Genomic DNA, 16,853 nt, shown 5'->3' on the forward strand with positions numbered 1-16,853 from the left:
AGTCGTTTACCTGAAGTTGTTTATCGAAAGTTGTTTACCTGAAGTCGTTTATCTGAAGTTGTTTACCTCAAGTCGTTTACTTTAAGTCTTTTACCTTAAGTCGTTTATCGAAAGTCGTTTATCTAAAGTCGTTTACCTGAAGTTGTTTACTTTAGGTCGTTTATCTAAAGTCGTTTACCTGAAGTTGTTTACTTTAAGTCGTTTATCTAAAGTCGTTTACCTGAAGTCGTTTATGTAAAGTCGTATATCTAAAGTCGTTTACCTGAAGTCGTTTACTTCAAGTCGTTTACTTTAAGTCGTTTACCTGAAGTCGTTTAGTTTAAGCGTTTATCTAAAGTCGTTTACCTGAAGTTGTTTACTTTAAGTCGTTTATCTAAAGTCGTTTACCTGAAGTTGTTTACTTTAAGTCGTTTATCTAAAGTCGTTTACCTGAAGTTGTTTACTTTAAGTCGTTTATCTAAAGTCGTTTACCTGAAGTTGTTTACTTTAAGTCGTTTATCTAAAGTCGTTTACCTGAAGTCGTTTACCTGAAGTTGTTCACTTTAAGTCGTTTATCTAAAGTCGTTTATCTAAAGTCGTTTACTTCAAGTCGTTTACGTGAAGTTGTTTACTTTAAGTTGTTTACTTGGAGTCGTTTACCTGAAGTCGTTTACTTTAAGTCGTGTATCTAAAGTCGTTTATGTGAAGTCGTTTACTTTATGCTGTTTACCTGAAGCCGTTTATCTAAAGTCGTTTACTTGAAGTCGTTTATCTAAAGTCGCTTACCTGAAGTTGTTTAATTTAAGTCGTTTACCTGAAGTTGTTTATCGAAAGTTGTTTACCTGAAGTCGTTTATCTGAAGTTGTTTACCTCAAGTCGTTTACTTTAAGTCTTTTACCTTAAGTCGTTTATCGAAAGTCGTTTATCTAAAGTCGTTTACCTGAAGTTGCTTACTTTAAGTCGTTTATCTAAAGTCGTTTACCTGAAGTTGTTTACTTTAAGTCGTTTATCTAAAGTCGTTTACCTGAAGTCGTTTATGTAAAGTCGTATATCTAAAGTCGTTTACCTGAAGTCGTTTACTTCAAGTCGTTTACTTTAAGTCGTTTACCTGAAGTCGTTTAGTTTAAGTCGTTTATCTAAAGTCGTTTACCTGAAGTTGTTTACTTTAAGTCGTTTATTTAAAGTCGTTTACCTGAAGTTGTTTACTTTAAGTCGTTTATCTAAAGTCGTTTACCTGAAGTTGTTTACTTTAAGTCGTTTATCTAAAGTCGTTTACCTGAAGTTGTTTACTTTAAGTCGTTTATCTAAAGTCGTTTACCTGAAGTCGTTTACCTGAAGTTGTTCACTTTAAGTCGTTTATCTAAAGTCGTTTATCTAAAGTCGTTTACTTCAAGTCGTTTACTTTAAGTCGTTTATCTAAAGTCGTTTACCTGAAGTTGTTTACTTTAAGTCGTTTATCTGAAGTCGTTTATCGAAAGTCGTTTACTTGAATTCGTTTACCTGAAGTCGTTTATCTAAAGTCGTTTACCTGAAGTCGTTTACCTGAAGTCGTTTACTTTAAGTCGTTTATCTAAAGTCGTTTACCTGAAGTTGTTTACTTTAAGTCGTTCACCTGAAGTCGTTTATCTAAAGTCGTTTACCTGAAGTCGTTTACTTCAAGTCGTTTATCTAAAGTCGTTTACCTGAAGTTGTTTACTTTAAGTCGTTTATCTAAAGTCGTTTATCTAAAGTCGTTCACCTGAAGTCGTTTATCTAAAGTCGTTTACCTGAAGTTGTTCACTTTAAGTCGTTTACCTGAAGTCGTTTACTTTAAGTCGTTTATCTAAAGTCGTTTACCTGAAGTTGTTTACTTTAAGTCGTTTATCTAAAGTCGTTTATCTAAAGTCGTTCACCTGAAGTCGTTTATCTAAAGTCGTTTACCTGAAGTTGTTCACTTTAAGTCGTTTACCTGAAGTCGTGTATCTAAAGTCGTTTACCTGAAGTCGTTTACTTTAAGTCGTTTATCTGAAGTTGTTTATCTAAAGTCGTTTACCTGAAGTTGTTTATGTAAAGTTGTTTACTTAAAGTCGTTTATCTAAAGTCGTTTACCTGAAGTCGTTTATGTAAAGTCGTTTATCTAAAGTCGTTTACCTGAAGTCGTTTATGTAAAGTTGTTTATCTAATGTCGTTTACCTGAAGTCGTTTACTTTAAGTCGTTTACCTGAAGTCGTTTATCTAAAGTCGTTTACCTGAAGTCGTTTATCTAAAGTCGTTTACCTGAAGTCGTTTACTTTAAGTCATTTATCTAAAGTTGTTTACCTGAAGTTTTTTACTTTAAGTCGTTTATCTAAAGTCGTTTACCTGAAGTTGTTTACTTTAAGTCGTTTATCTAAAGTCGTTTACCTGAAGTAGTTTATCTAAAGTCGTTTACCTGAAGTCGTTTATCTAAAGTCGTTTATCTAAAGTCGTTTACCTGAAGTCGTTTATCTAAAGTCATTTACCTGAAGTCGTTTATCTAAAGTCGCTTACCTGAAGTCGTTTATCTAAAGTCGTTTATCTAAAGTCATTCATCTAAAGTCGTTTACCCGAAGTCGTTTACTTTAAGTCGTTTACTTTAAGTCGTTTACCTTAAGTCGTTTACTTTAAGTCGTTTACCTGAAGTCGTTTACTTTAAGTCGTTTACCTGAAGTTGTTTACTTTAAGTCGTTTATCTAAAGTTGTTTACCTGAAGTCGTTTACCTGAAGTCGTTTATCTAAAGTCGTTTACCTAAAGTCGTTTACGTGAAGTTGTTTACTTTAAGTTGTTTACCTGGAGTCGTTTACCTGAAGTCGTTTACTTTAAGTCGTGTATCTAAAGTCGTTTATGTGAAGTCGTTTACTTTATGCTGTTTACCTGAAGCCGTTTATCTAAAGTCGTTTACTTGAAGTCGTTTATCTAAAGTCGCTTACCTGAAGTTGTTTAATTTAAGTCGTTTACCTGAAGTTGTTTATCGAAAGTTGTTTACCTGAAGTCGTTTATCTGAAGTTGTTTACCTCAAGTCGTTTACTTTAAGTCTTTTACCTTAAGTCGTTTATCGAAAGTCGTTTATCTAAAGTCGTTTACCTGAAGTTGCTTACTTTAAGTCGTTCACCTGAAGTCGTTTATCTAAAGTCGTTTACCTGAAGTCGTTTACTTTAAGTCGTTTATCTAAAGTCGTTTACCTGAAGTTGTTTACTTTAGGTCGTTTATCTAAAGTCGTTTACCTGAAGTTGTTTACTTTAAGTCGTTTATCTAAAGTCGTTTACCTGAAGTCGTTTATGTAAAGTCGTATATCTAAAGTCGTTTACCTGAAGTCGTTTACTTCAAGTCGTTTACTTTAAGTCGTTTACCTGAAGTCGTTTAGTTTAAGCGTTTATCTAAAGTCGTTTACCTGAAGTTGTTTACTTTAAGTCGTTTATTTAAAGTCGTTTACCTGAAGTTGTTTACTTTAAGTCGTTTATCTAATGTCGTTTACCTGAAGTTGTTTACTTTAAGTCGTTTATCTAAAGTCGTTTACCTGAAGTTGTTTACTTTAAGTCGTTTATCTAAATTCGTTTACTTCAAGTCGTTTACTTTAAGTCGTTTACCTGAAGTCGTTTATCTAAAGTCGTTTACCTAAAGTCGTTTACGTGAAGTTGTTTACTTTAAGTTGTTTACTTGGAGTCGTTTACCTGAAGTCATTTACTTGAAGTCGTTTATCTAAAGTCGCTTACCTGAAGTTGTTTAATTTAAGTCGTTTACCTGAAGTTGTTTATCGAAAGTTGTTTACCTGAAGTCGTTTATCTGAAGTTGTTTACCTCAAGTCGTTTACTTTAAGTCTTTTACCTTAAGTCGTTTATCGAAAGTCGTTTATCTAAAGTCGTTTACCTGAAGTTGTTTACTTTAGGTCGTTTATCTAAAGTCGTTTACCTGAAGTTGTTTACTTTAAGTCGTTTATCTAAAGTCGTTTACCTGAAGTCGTTTATGTAAAGTCGTATATCTAAAGTCGTTTACCTGAAGTCGTTTACTTCAAGTCGTTTACTTTAAGTCGTTTACCTGAAGTCGTTTAGTTTAAGCGTTTATCTAAAGTCGTTTACCTGAAGTTGTTTACTTTAAGTCGTTTATCTAAAGTCGTTTACCTGAAGTTGTTTACTTTAAGTCGTTTATCTAAAGTCGTTTACCTGAAGTTGTTTACTTTAAGTCGTTTATCTAAAGTCGTTTACCTGAAGTTGTTTACTTTAAGTCGTTTATCTAAAGTCGTTTACCTGAAGTCGTTTACCTGAAGTTGTTCACTTTAAGTCGTTTATCTAAAGTCGTTTATCTAAAGTCGTTTACTTCAAGTCGTTTACTTTAAGTCGTTTATCTAAAGTCGTTTACCTGAAGTTGTTTACTTTAAGTCGTTTATCTGAAGTCGTTTATCGAAAGTCGTTTACTTGAATTCGTTTACCTGAAGTCGTTTATCTAAAGTCGTTTACCTGAAGTCGTTTACCTGAAGTCGTTTACTTTAAGTCGTTTATCTAAAGTCGTTTACCTGAAGTTGTTTACTTTAAGTCGTTCACCTGAAGTCGTTTATCTAAAGTCGTTTACCTGAAGTCGTTTACTTCAAGTCGTTTATCTAAAGTCGTTTACCTGAAGTTGTTTACTTTAAGTCGTTTATCTAAAGTCGTTTATCTAAAGTCGTTCACCTGAAGTCGTTTATCTAAAGTCGTTTACCTGAAGTTGTTCACTTTAAGTCGTTTACCTGAAGTCGTTTACTTTAAGTCGTTTATCTAAAGTCGTTTACCTGAAGTTGTTTACTTTAAGTCGTTTATCTAAAGTCGTTTATCTAAAGTCGTTCACCTGAAGTCGTTTATCTAAAGTCGTTTACCTGAAGTTGTTCACTTTAAGTCGTTTACCTGAAGTCGTGTATCTAAAGTCGTTTACCTGAAGTCGTTTACTTTAAGTCGTTTATCTGAAGTTGTTTATCTAAAGTCGTTTACCTGAAGTTGTTTATGTAAAGTTGTTTACTTAAAGTCGTTTATCTAAAGTCGTTTACCTGAAGTCGTTTATGTAAAGTCGTTTATCTAAAGTCGTTTACCTGAAGTCGTTTATGTAAAGTTGTTTATCTAATGTCGTTTACCTGAAGTCGTTTACTTTAAGTCGTTTACCTGAAGTCGTTTATCTAAAGTCGTTTACCTGAAGTCGTTTATCTAAAGTCGTTTACCTGAAGTCGTTTACTTTAAGTCATTTATCTAAAGTTGTTTACCTGAAGTTTTTTACTTTAAGTCGTTTATCTAAAGTCGTTTACCTGAAGTTGTTTACTTTAAGTCGTTTATCTAAAGTCGTTTACCTGAAGTCGTTTATCTAAAGTCGTTTACCTGAAGTAGTTTATCTAAAGTCGTTTACCTGAAGTCGTTTATCTAAAGTCGTTTATCTAAAGTCGTTTACCTGAAGTCGTTTATCTAAAGTCATTTACCTGAAGTCGTTTATCTAAAGTCGCTTACCTGAAGTCGTTTATCTAAAGTCGTTTATCTAAAGTCATTCATCTAAAGTCGTTTACCCGAAGTCGTTTACTTTAAGTCGTTTACTTTAAGTCGTTTACCTTAAGTCGTTTACTTTAAGTCGTTTACCTGAAGTCGTTTACTTTAAGTCGTTTACCTGAAGTTGTTTACTTTAAGTCGTTTATCTAAAGTTGTTTACCTGAAGTCGTTTACCTGAAGTCGTTTATCTAAAGTCGTTTACCTAAAGTCGTTTACGTGAAGTTGTTTACTTTAAGTTGTTTACCTGGAGTCGTTTACCTGAAGTCGTTTACTTTAAGTCGTGTATCTAAAGTCGTTTATGTGAAGTCGTTTACTTTATGCTGTTTACCTGAAGCCGTTTATCTAAAGTCGTTTACTTGAAGTCGTTTATCTAAAGTCGCTTACCTGAAGTTGTTTAATTTAAGTCGTTTACCTGAAGTTGTTTATCGAAAGTTGTTTACCTGAAGTCGTTTATCTGAAGTTGTTTACCTCAAGTCGTTTACTTTAAGTCTTTTACCTTAAGTCGTTTATCGAAAGTCGTTTATCTAAAGTCGTTTACCTGAAGTTGCTTACTTTAAGTCGTTTATCTAAAGTCGTTTACCTGAAGTTGTTTACTTTAAGTCGTTTATCTAAAGTCGTTTACCTGAAGTTGTTTACTTTAGGTCGTTTATCTAAAGTCGTTTACCTGAAGTTGTTTATCTAAAGTCGTTTACCTGAAGTCGTTTACTTTAAGTCGTTTATCTAAAGTCGTTTACCTGAAGTTGTTTACTTTAGGTCGTTTATCTAAAGTCGTTTACCTGAAGTTGTTTACTTTAAGTCGTTTATCTAAAGTCGTTTACCTGAAGTCGTTTACTTTAAGTCGTTTATCTAAAGTCGTTTACCTGAAGTTGTTTACTTTAGGTCGTTTATCTAAAGTCGTTTACCTGAAGTTGTTTACTTTAAGTCGTTTATCTAAAGTCGTTTACCTGAAGTCGTTTATGTAAAGTCGTATATCTAAAGTCGTTTACCTGAAGTCGTTTACTTCAAGTCGTTTACTTTAAGTCGTTTACCTGAAGTCGTTTAGTTTAAGCGTTTATCTAAAGTCGTTTACCTGAAGTTGTTTACTTTAAGTCGTTTATTTAAAGTCGTTTACCTGAAGTTGTTTACTTTAAGTCGTTTATCTAATGTCGTTTACCTGAAGTTGTTTACTTTAAGTCGTTTATCTAAAGTCGTTTACCTGAAGTTGTTTACTTTAAGTCGTTTATCTAAATTCGTTTACTTCAAGTCGTTTACTTTAAGTCGTTTACCTGAAGTCGTTTATCTAAAGTCGTTTACCTAAAGTCGTTTACGTGAAGTTGTTTACTTTAAGTTGTTTACTTGGAGTCGTTTACCTGAAGTCATTTACTTGAAGTCGTTTATCTAAAGTCGCTTACCTGAAGTTGTTTAATTTAAGTCGTTTACCTGAAGTTGTTTATCGAAAGTTGTTTACCTGAAGTCGTTTATCTGAAGTTGTTTACCTCAAGTCGTTTACTTTAAGTCTTTTACCTTAAGTCGTTTATCGAAAGTCGTTTATCTAAAGTCGTTTACCTGAAGTTGTTTACTTTAGGTCGTTTATCTAAAGTCGTTTACCTGAAGTTGTTTACTTTAAGTCGTTTATCTAAAGTCGTTTACCTGAAGTCGTTTATGTAAAGTCGTATATCTAAAGTCGTTTACCTGAAGTCGTTTACTTCAAGTCGTTTACTTTAAGTCGTTTACCTGAAGTCGTTTAGTTTAAGCGTTTATCTAAAGTCGTTTACCTGAAGTTGTTTACTTTAAGTCGTTTATCTAAAGTCGTTTACCTGAAGTTGTTTACTTTAAGTCGTTTATCTAAAGTCGTTTACCTGAAGTTGTTTACTTTAAGTCGTTTATCTAAAGTCGTTTACCTGAAGTTGTTTACTTTAAGTCGTTTATCTAAAGTCGTTTACCTGAAGTCGTTTACCTGAAGTTGTTCACTTTAAGTCGTTTATCTAAAGTCGTTTATCTAAAGTCGTTTACTTCAAGTCGTTTACGTGAAGTTGTTTACTTTAAGTTGTTTACTTGGAGTCGTTTACCTGAAGTCGTTTACCTTAAGTCGTGTATCTAAAGTCGTTTATGTGAAGTCGTTTACTTTATGCTGTTTACCTGAAGCCGTTTATCTAAAGTCGTTTACTTGAAGTCGTTTATCTAAAGTCGCTTACCTGAAGTTGTTTAATTTAAGTCGTTTACCTGAAGTTGTTTATCGAAAGTTGTTTACCTGAAGTCGTTTATCTGAAGTTGTTTACCTCAAGTCGTTTACTTTAAGTCTTTTACCTTAAGTCGTTTATCGAAAGTCGTTTATCTAAAGTCGTTTACCTGAAGTTGCTTACTTTAAGTCGTTTATCTAAAGTCGTTTACCTGAAGTTGTTTACTTTAAGTCGTTTATCTAAAGTCGTTTACCTGAAGTCGTTTATGTAAAGTCGTATATCTAAAGTCGTTTACCTGAAGTCGTTTACTTCAAGTCGTTTACTTTAAGTCGTTTACCTGAAGTTGTTTACTTTAAGTCGTTTAGTTTAAGTCGTTTATCTAAAGTCGTTTACCTGAAGTTGTTTACTTTAAGTCGTTTATTTAAAGTCGTTTACCTGAAGTTGTTTACTTTAAGTCGTTTATCTAAAGTCGTTTACCTGAAGTTGTTTACTTTAAGTCGTTTATCTAAAGTCGTTTACCTGAAGTTGTTTACTTTAAGTCGTTTATCTAAAGTCGTTTACCTGAAGTCGTTTACCTGAAGTTGTTCACTTTAAGTCGTTTATCTAAAGTCGTTTATCTAAAGTCGTTTACTTCAAGTCGTTTACTTTAAGTCGTTTATCTAAAGTCGTTTACCTGAAGTTGTTTACTTTAAGTCGTTTATCTGAAGTCGTTTATCGAAAGTCGTTTACTTGAATTCGTTTACCTGAAGTCGTTTATCTAAAGTCGTTTACCTGAAGTCGTTTACCTGAAGTCGTTTACTTTAAGTCGTTTATCTAAAGTCGTTTACCTGAAGTTGTTTACTTTAAGTCGTTCACCTGAAGTCGTTTATCTAAAGTCGTTTACCTGAAGTCGTTTACTTCAAGTCGTTTATCTAAAGTCGTTTACCTGAAGTTGTTTACTTTAAGTCGTTTATCTAAAGTCGTTTATCTAAAGTCGTTCACCTGAAGTCGTTTATCTAAAGTCGTTTACCTGAAGTTGTTCACTTTAAGTCGTTTACCTGAAGTCGTTTACTTTAAGTCGTTTATCTAAAGTCGTTTACCTGAAGTTGTTTACTTTAAGTCGTTTATCTAAAGTCGTTTATCTAAAGTCGTTCACCTGAAGTCGTTTATCTAAAGTCGTTTACCTGAAGTTGTTCACTTTAAGTCGTTTACCTGAAGTCGTGTATCTAAAGTCGTTTACCTGAAGTCGTTTACTTTAAGTCGTTTATCTGAAGTTGTTTATCTAAAGTCGTTTACCTGAAGTTGTTTATGTAAAGTTGTTTACTTAAAGTCGTTTATCTAAAGTCGTTTACCTGAAGTCGTTTATGTAAAGTCGTTTATCTAAAGTCGTTTACCTGAAGTCGTTTATGTAAAGTTGTTTATCTAATGTCGTTTACCTGAAGTCGTTTACTTTAAGTCGTTTACCTGAAGTCGTTTATCTAAAGTCGTTTACCTGAAGTCGTTTATCTAAAGTCGTTTACCTGAAGTCGTTTACTTTAAGTCATTTATCTAAAGTTGTTTACCTGAAGTTTTTTACTTTAAGTCGTTTATCTAAAGTCGTTTACCTGAAGTTGTTTACTTTAAGTCGTTTATCTAAAGTCGTTTACCTGAAGTTGTTTACTTTAAATCGTTCACCTGAAGTCGTTTATGTAAAGTCGTTTACCTGAAGTCGTTTATGTAAAGTCGTTTATCTAAAGTCTTTTATCTAAAGTTGTTTATCTGAAGTCGTTTACTTTAAGTATTTTACTTGAAGTTGTTTACTTTAAGACGTTAACCGGAAGTTGTTTACCTCAAGTCGTTTACTTTAAGACGTTTATCTTAAGTTGTTTACCTGAAGTCGTTTATGTAAAGTCGTTTACCTAAAGTTGTTTACCTGAAGCTGTTTCCTGAAGTTGTTTACCTGAAGTGTGTTTGCTGCAACAGAAGAGTGTCTCAGAGTGGATGCACAAAGCGCTGCAGGTGGAGCTCCAGGACTGGCAGAAAGACCAGGAGCCGGACACAGACCATGAAGGTTTCTACCATACCAGCCTGCCCACCATCATCACACAGGTAGCACACCTGCAGGACTGGTGTGGTTCATAAGCACCATGTTTGTCCATTCAGAGACAGCGTAGTAAAGATGGCCGCTGTATGTTTCATTCTGAGAATAAAAAAATTGCAGGTGTTTAATTAAAGTCATTAGAGGCCAATAGAAGCGCAGTTTTTAATGATGTCCCAAAGGTTTCAGCTACTGATCCGAGGTCCGAATCTCAGCCCATATATCATATGTTCAATTCGGTGCGTCATGCTACGTGTTACCAGGACTAATGTGTGATGTGACGTCTGTTTGGTAGATGCTGGAGGAGAACGCCCGGGTGGCTCTGATGATCGGAGAATCTCTTCGGGATCAGACCATTCAGATGGGGTTGTATGAGATGGAGATCCTCCTCAACAGGTTTAACAGGATTAATAAATGGTGGATGGATGGATGAATGAATGATGGATTGAGGGATGGGTTAATGAATGAAGTGAATGAGTTGGGTTGGTTGGGCGGTACAGATGCATGAATGAATGAAGGATGGATGAATTCTTGAAGGATGGGTGGGTGATGGATGGATGAATGGATGGATGGGTGGCTGGATGATGGGTGGATGAGTGTGTGAGTGAGTGAGTAAGTGGGGTTGGGCAGGCGAATGAATGAATGAATGAATAAATAAATGATTGAATGAATGAATGAATGAGTGGGTGGGCAGGTGGTGCAGATGTATGGTTGAATGAATGAATGATGGATGATGAATGAATGAGTGAGTAAGTGAGTGAGTGGGGTTGGGCGGGCAGAAAAATGAATGAATAATTGGAGGAATGAAGGAGTGGGTTGGTGGGCGGATGGATGAATATTTTATACATATATATATATATATATATATATATATATATATATATATATATATATATATATATATATATATATATATATATATATATGTATACTGAGTTGTGCACTGTGAAGCACTGTGAATCTAAAAAATTTGCTTTAGAGAAGTTTATACACACTTCACTTAAATTTGCAGGTTTCGGGAAGCGCTGGTTGAATTTGGGAAGGAACATCGCAGGAATCCAAGCAACAACCAAAACAAGTTCTACCTCCATTACCTGCTGGCCTCCATCAGCAATTGCATCATCCTGAAGTAAGATTAGAGATAAGGATGGAATACGAGCTCGCAGTGGGTGAAAACATGGCAGTGAGCTACCACCGTTTTTCTAACATCATGGATACACACCAGCAGTTCATTGACAAAATATAGAAAAGATCAAAATCGTGGTCATGTTGAATTAATAATAATGTAACAAATATTTCAATGACATAAAACTTTAAGTTTAATTCATGATAACAATTCAATTCAATTCAACTTTATTTATATAGCGTCAAATCACAGCAATGCCATCTCAAGACGCTTTACAGACAGAAAGAAAACATAATAAAAGCCAATTCATAACAGCCTATATAAGGAAACCAACTCAATCTCCCATCCTGAGCAAGCACACTGGCGACAGTGGGAAGGAAAAAACTCCCCATTAACAAGAAGGAAACCTCCGGCAGAACCCGGCTCAGGACAGGCAACCCGAAAATAAATGCAATATAAAAAACAGTGGTTTGGTAAGATATTGTGCGCTAAAGTGAGTGGTTGGTTAATAATAGATAGAATTTAGAAAGAGGTTAAAGGAGCCAACGGCTCGTAGCAATCCGCAGTGACACACGCTAAGGAAACAGGAAATGACACAATATGTTACCGCAAAGTCAGCACGCTCCTTAGCACAAACTAAGGTCAACTACTTACCAGGTTGCCAATATCCAATAAGATCACTTGTCAATCAACTAAAAGATAACTGAAAAAAAGCATCGGTACTGCTGAAAGGTCTAGAGTGAAAAAAAAGCCAAAGTTAAAAAGTTGTGGTGAAACCAGAACGTCGCGGTGAAACCAGAACGTCGTTGTGAAACCCGAACGTCGTTGCGGTGAAACCAGAACGTCGCGGGGAAACCAGAGCGTCGTCGCGGTGAAACCAGAACGTCGTCGCGGTGAAACCAGAACGTCGTTGTGAAACCCGAACGTCGTTGCGGTGAAACCAGAACGTCGCGGGGAAACCAGAGCGTCGTCGCGGTGAAACCAGAACGTCGTCGCGGTGAAACCAGAACGTCGTCGCGGTGAAACCAGAACGTCGCGGTGAAACCAGAACGTCGTCGTGGTGAAACCAGAACGTCGTCGCGGTGAAACCAGAACGTCGCGGTGAAACCAGAACGTCGCGGGGAAACCAGAGCGTCGTCGCGGTGAAACCAGAACGTCGTCGCGGTGAAACCAGAACGTCGTCGCGGTGAAACCAGAACGTCGTCATGGTGAAACCAGAACGTCGCGGTGAAACCAGAACGTCGTCGCGGTGAAACCAGAACGTCGTCGCGGTGAAACCAGAACGTCGCGGTGAAACCAGAACGTCGCGGTGAAACCAGAACGTCGCGGTGAAACCAGAACGTCGTGGTGAAACCAGAACGTCGCCGTGGTGAAACCAGAGCGTCGTCGCGGTGAAACCAGAGCGTCGTCGCGGTGAAACCAGAACGTCGTCGCGGTGAAACCAGAATGTCGCGGGGAAACCAGAACGTCGCGGTGAAACCAGAGCGTCGCGGTGAAACCAGAGCGTCGTCGCGGTAAAACCAGAACGTCGCGGTGAAACCAGAACGTCGCGGTGAAACCAGAACGTCGTCGCGGTGAAACCAGAACGTCGTCGCGGTGAAACCAGAACGTCGTCGTGGTGAAACCAGAACGTCGCGGTGAAACCAGAACGTCGCGGTGAAACCAGAACGTCGCGGTGAAACCAGAACGTCGTGGTGGTGAAACCAGAACGTCGTGGTGAAACCAGAACGTCGCCGTGGTGAAACCAGAGCGTCGTCGCGGTGAAACCAGAGCGTCGTCGCGGTGAAACCAGAACGTCGTCGCGGTGAAACCAGAATGTCGCGGGGAAACCAGAACGTCGCGGTGAAACCAGAGCGTCGCGGTGAAACCAGAGCGTCGTCGCGGTAAAACCAGAACGTCGCGGTGAAACCAGAACGTCGTCGCGGTGAAACCAGAACGTCGCCATGAAACCAGAACGTCGCGGGGAAACCAGAACGTCGCGGTGAAATCAGAACGTCGCGGTTAAACCAGAACGTCGCGGTGAAACCAGAACGTCGCGGTGAAACCAGAACGTCGTCGCGGTGAAACCAGAACGTCGTCGCGGTGAAACCAGAACGTCGTGGTGAAACCAGAACGTCGTCGTGGTGAAACCAGAACGTCGCGGTGAAACCAGAACGTCGCGCTGAAACCAGAACGTCGCGCTGAAACCAGAATGTCGCGGGAAAACCAGAACGTCGCATTGAAACCAGAACGTCGTTGTGAAACCAGAACGCCGCGGTAAAATCTGAACATCGTTGTGAAACCAGAACGTCGCGGTGAAATCAGAACGTCGTTGTGAAACCAAAACGTCGTTGTGAAACCAGAACGTCGTCGTGGTGAAACCAGAACGTCGCGGTGAAACCAGAACGTCGCGGTGAAACCAGAACATCGCGGTGAAACCAGAACGTCGCGGTGAAACCAGAACGTCGTCGCGGTGAAACCAGAACGTCGTCGCGGTGAAACCAGAACGTTGTCGCGGTGAAATCAGAACGTCGTGGTGAAACCAGAACGTCGTCGCGGTGAAACCAGAACGTCGTCGCGGTGAAACCAGAACGTCGTCGCGGGGAAACCAGAACGTTGTCGCGGTGAAACCAGAACGTCGTCGCGGTGAAACCAGAACGTCGCCATGAAACCAGAACGTCGCGGGGAAACCAGAACGTCGCGGTGAAACCAGAACGTCGCGGTTAAACCAGAACGTCGCGGTGAAACCAGAACGTCGCGGTGAAACCAGAACGTCGTCGCGGTGAAACCAGAACGTCGTCGCGGTGAAACCAGAACGTTGTCGCGGTGAAATCAGAACGTCGTGGTGAAACCAGAACGTCGTGGTGAAACCAGAACGTCGTGGTGAAACCAGAACGTCGTCGCGGTGAAACCAGAACGTTGTCGCGGTGAAATCAGAACGTCGTGGTGAAACCAGAACGTCGCGGTGAAACCAGAACGTCGTGGTGAAACCAGAACGTCGTCGTGGTGAAACCAGAACGTCGTCGTGGTGAAACCAGAACGTCGCGGTGAAACCAGAACGTCGCGCTGAAACCAGAACGTCGCGCTGAAACCAGAATGTCGCGGGGAAACCAGAACGTCGCATTGAAACCAGAACGTCGTTGTGAAACCAGAACGCCGCGGTAAAATCTGAACATCGTTGTGAAACCAGAACGTCGCGGTGAAATCAGAACGTCGTGGTGAAACCAAAACGTCGTTGTGAAACCAGAACGTCGTCGTGGTGAAACCTGAACGTCGTTGTGAAACCAGAACGTCGTGGTGAAACCTGAACGTCGTTGTGAAACCAGAACGTCGTGGTGAAACCAGAACGTCGTTGTGAAACCAGAACGTCGTGGTGGTGAAACCAGAGCGTCGTCGTGGTGAAACCAGAACGTCGCGGTGAAACCAGAACGTCGTCGCGGTGAAACCAGAACGTCGCCATGAAACCAGAACGTCGCGGGGAAACCAGAACGTCGCGGTGAAACCAGAACGTCGTGGTGAAACCAGAACGTCGTCGCGGTGAAACCAGAACGTCGTCGTGGTGAAACCAGAACGTCGCGGTGAAACCAGAACGTCGCGGTGAAACCAGAACGTCGCGGTGAAACCAGAACGTCGTGGTGGTGAAACCAGAACGTCGTGGTGAAACCAGAACGTCGCCGTGGTGAAACCAGAGCGTCGTCGCGGTGAAACCAGAGCGTCGTCGCGGTGAAACCAGAACGTCGTCGCGGTGAAACCAGAATGTCGCGGGGAAACCAGAACGTCGCGGTGAAACCAGAGCGTCGCGGTGAAACCAGAGCGTCGTCGCGGTAAAACCAGAACGTCGCGGTGAAACCAGAACGTCGTCGCGGTGAAACCAGAACGTCGCCATGAAACCAGAACGTCGCGGGGAAACCAGAACGTCGCGGTGAAATCAGAACGTCGCGGTTAAACCAGAACGTCGCGGTGAAACCAGAACGTCGCGGTGAAACCAGAACGTCGTCGCGGTGAAACCAGAACGTCGTCGCGGTGAAACCAGAACGTCGTGGTGAAACCAGAACGTCGTCGTGGTGAAACCAGAACGTCGCGGTGAAACCAGAACGTCGCGCTGAAACCAGAACGTCGCGCTGAAACCAGAATGTCGCGGGAAAACCAGAACGTCGCATTGAAACCAGAACGTCGTTGTGAAACCAGAACGCCGCGGTAAAATCTGAACATCGTTGTGAAACCAGAACGTCGCGGTGAAATCAGAACGTCGTTGTGAAACCAAAACGTCGTTGTGAAACCAGAACGTCGTCGTGGTGAAACCAGAACGTCGCGGTGAAACCAGAACGTCGCGGTGAAACCAGAACGTCGCGGTGAAACCAGAACATCGCGGTGAAACCAGAACGTCGCGGTGAAACCAGAACGTCGTCGCGGTGAAACCAGAACGTCGTCGCGGTGAAACCAGAACGTTGTCGCGGTGAAATCAGAACGTCGTGGTGAAACCAGAACGTCGTCGCGGTGAAACCAGAACGTCGCGGTGAAACCAGAACGTCGTCGCGGTGAAACCAGAACGTCGTCGCGGTGAAACCAGAACGTTGTCGCGGTGAAATCAGAACGTCGTGGTGAAACCAGAACGTCGTGGTGAAACCAGAACGTCGTGGTGAAACCAGAACGTCGTCGCGGTGAAACCAGAACGTTGTCGCGGTGAAATCAGAACGTCGTGGTGAAACCAGAACGTCGCGGTGAAACCAGAACGTCGTGGTGAAACCAGAACGTCGTCGTGGTGAAACCAGAACGTCGTCGTGGTGAAACCAGAACGTCGCGGTGAAACCAGAACGTCGCGCTGAAACCAGAACGTCGCGCTGAAACCAGAATGTCGCGGGGAAACCAGAACGTCGCATTGAAACCAGAACGTCGTTGTGAAACCAGAACGCCGCGGTAAAATCTGAACATCGTTGTGAAACCAGAACGTCGCGGTGAAATCAGAACGTCGTGGTGAAACCAAAACGTCGTTGTGAAACCAGAACGTCGTCGTGGTGAAACCTGAACGTCGTTGTGAAACCAGAACGTCGTGGTGAAACCTGAACGTCGTTGTGAAACCAGAACGTCGTGGTGAAACCAGAACGTCGTTGTGAAACCAGAACGTCGTGGTGGTGAAACCAGAGCGTCGTCGTGGTGAAACCAGAACGTCGCGGTGAAACCAGAACGTCGTCGCGGTGAAACCAGAACGTCGCCATGAAACCAGAACGTCGCGGGGAAACCAGAACGTCGCGGTGAAACCAGAACGTCGTGGTGAAACCAGAACGTCGTCGCGGTGAAACCAGAACGTCGTCGTGGTGAAACCAGAACGTCGCGGTGAAACCAGAACGTCGCGGTGAAACCAGAACGTCGCGGTGAAACCAGAACGTCGTGGTGGTGAAACCAGAACGTCGTGGTGAAACCAGAACGTCGCCGTGGTGAAACCAGAGCGTCGTCGCGGTGAAACCAGAGCGTCGTCGCGGTGAAACCAGAACGTCGTCGCGGTGAAACCAGAATGTCGCGGGGAAACCAGAACGTCGCGGTGAAACCAGAGCGTCGCGGTGAAACCAGAGCGTCGTCGCGGTAAAACCAGAACGTCGCGGTGAAACCAGAACGTCGTCGCGGTGAAACCAGAACGTCGCCATGAAACCAGAACGTCGCGGGGAAACCAGAACGTCGCGGTGAAATCAGAACGTCGCGGTTAAACCAGAACGTCGCGGTGAAACCAGAACGTCGCGGTGAAACCAGAACGTCGTCGCGGTGAAACCAGAACGTCGTCGCGGTGAAACCAGAACGTCGTGGTGAAACCAGAACGTCGTCGTGGTGAAACCAGAACGTCGCGGTGAAACCAGAACGTCGCGCTGAAACCAGAACGTCGCGCTGAAACCAGAATGTCGCGGGAAAACCAGAACGTCGCATTGAAACCAGAACGTCGTTGTGAAACCAGAACGCCGCGGTAAAATCTGAACATCGTTGTGAAACCAGAACGTCGCGGTGAAATCAGAACGTCGTTGTGACACCAAAACGTCGTTGTGAAACCAGAACGTCGTCGTGGTGAAAC

General features: G+C 41.1%; 1 protein-coding gene across 1 annotated transcript in view; it reads left to right on the forward strand.

Annotated features, from left to right (window-relative positions):
• The window catches only part of exoc3l1 (exocyst complex component 3-like 1), a gene marked incomplete at both ends in the record, with an annotated part of 119,012 nt that overhangs the window by 89,480 nt on the left and 12,679 nt on the right, over positions 1-16,853 (forward strand). The window contains 3 exons of the mRNA XM_079259160.1: positions 9,576-9,701; positions 9,986-10,086; positions 10,703-10,819. Coding sequence (XP_079115286.1) covers positions 9,576-9,701; positions 9,986-10,086; positions 10,703-10,819 — 344 coding nt within the window. The remainder of the gene's footprint in view (positions 1-9,575; positions 9,702-9,985; positions 10,087-10,702; positions 10,820-16,853) is intronic.

This window comes from Telmatherina bonti, assembly GCF_933228915.1.
Source record: "Telmatherina bonti genome assembly, chromosome: 2".
In the NCBI taxonomy this organism is placed as follows: Eukaryota; Metazoa; Chordata; class Actinopteri; order Atheriniformes; family Telmatherinidae; genus Telmatherina; species Telmatherina bonti.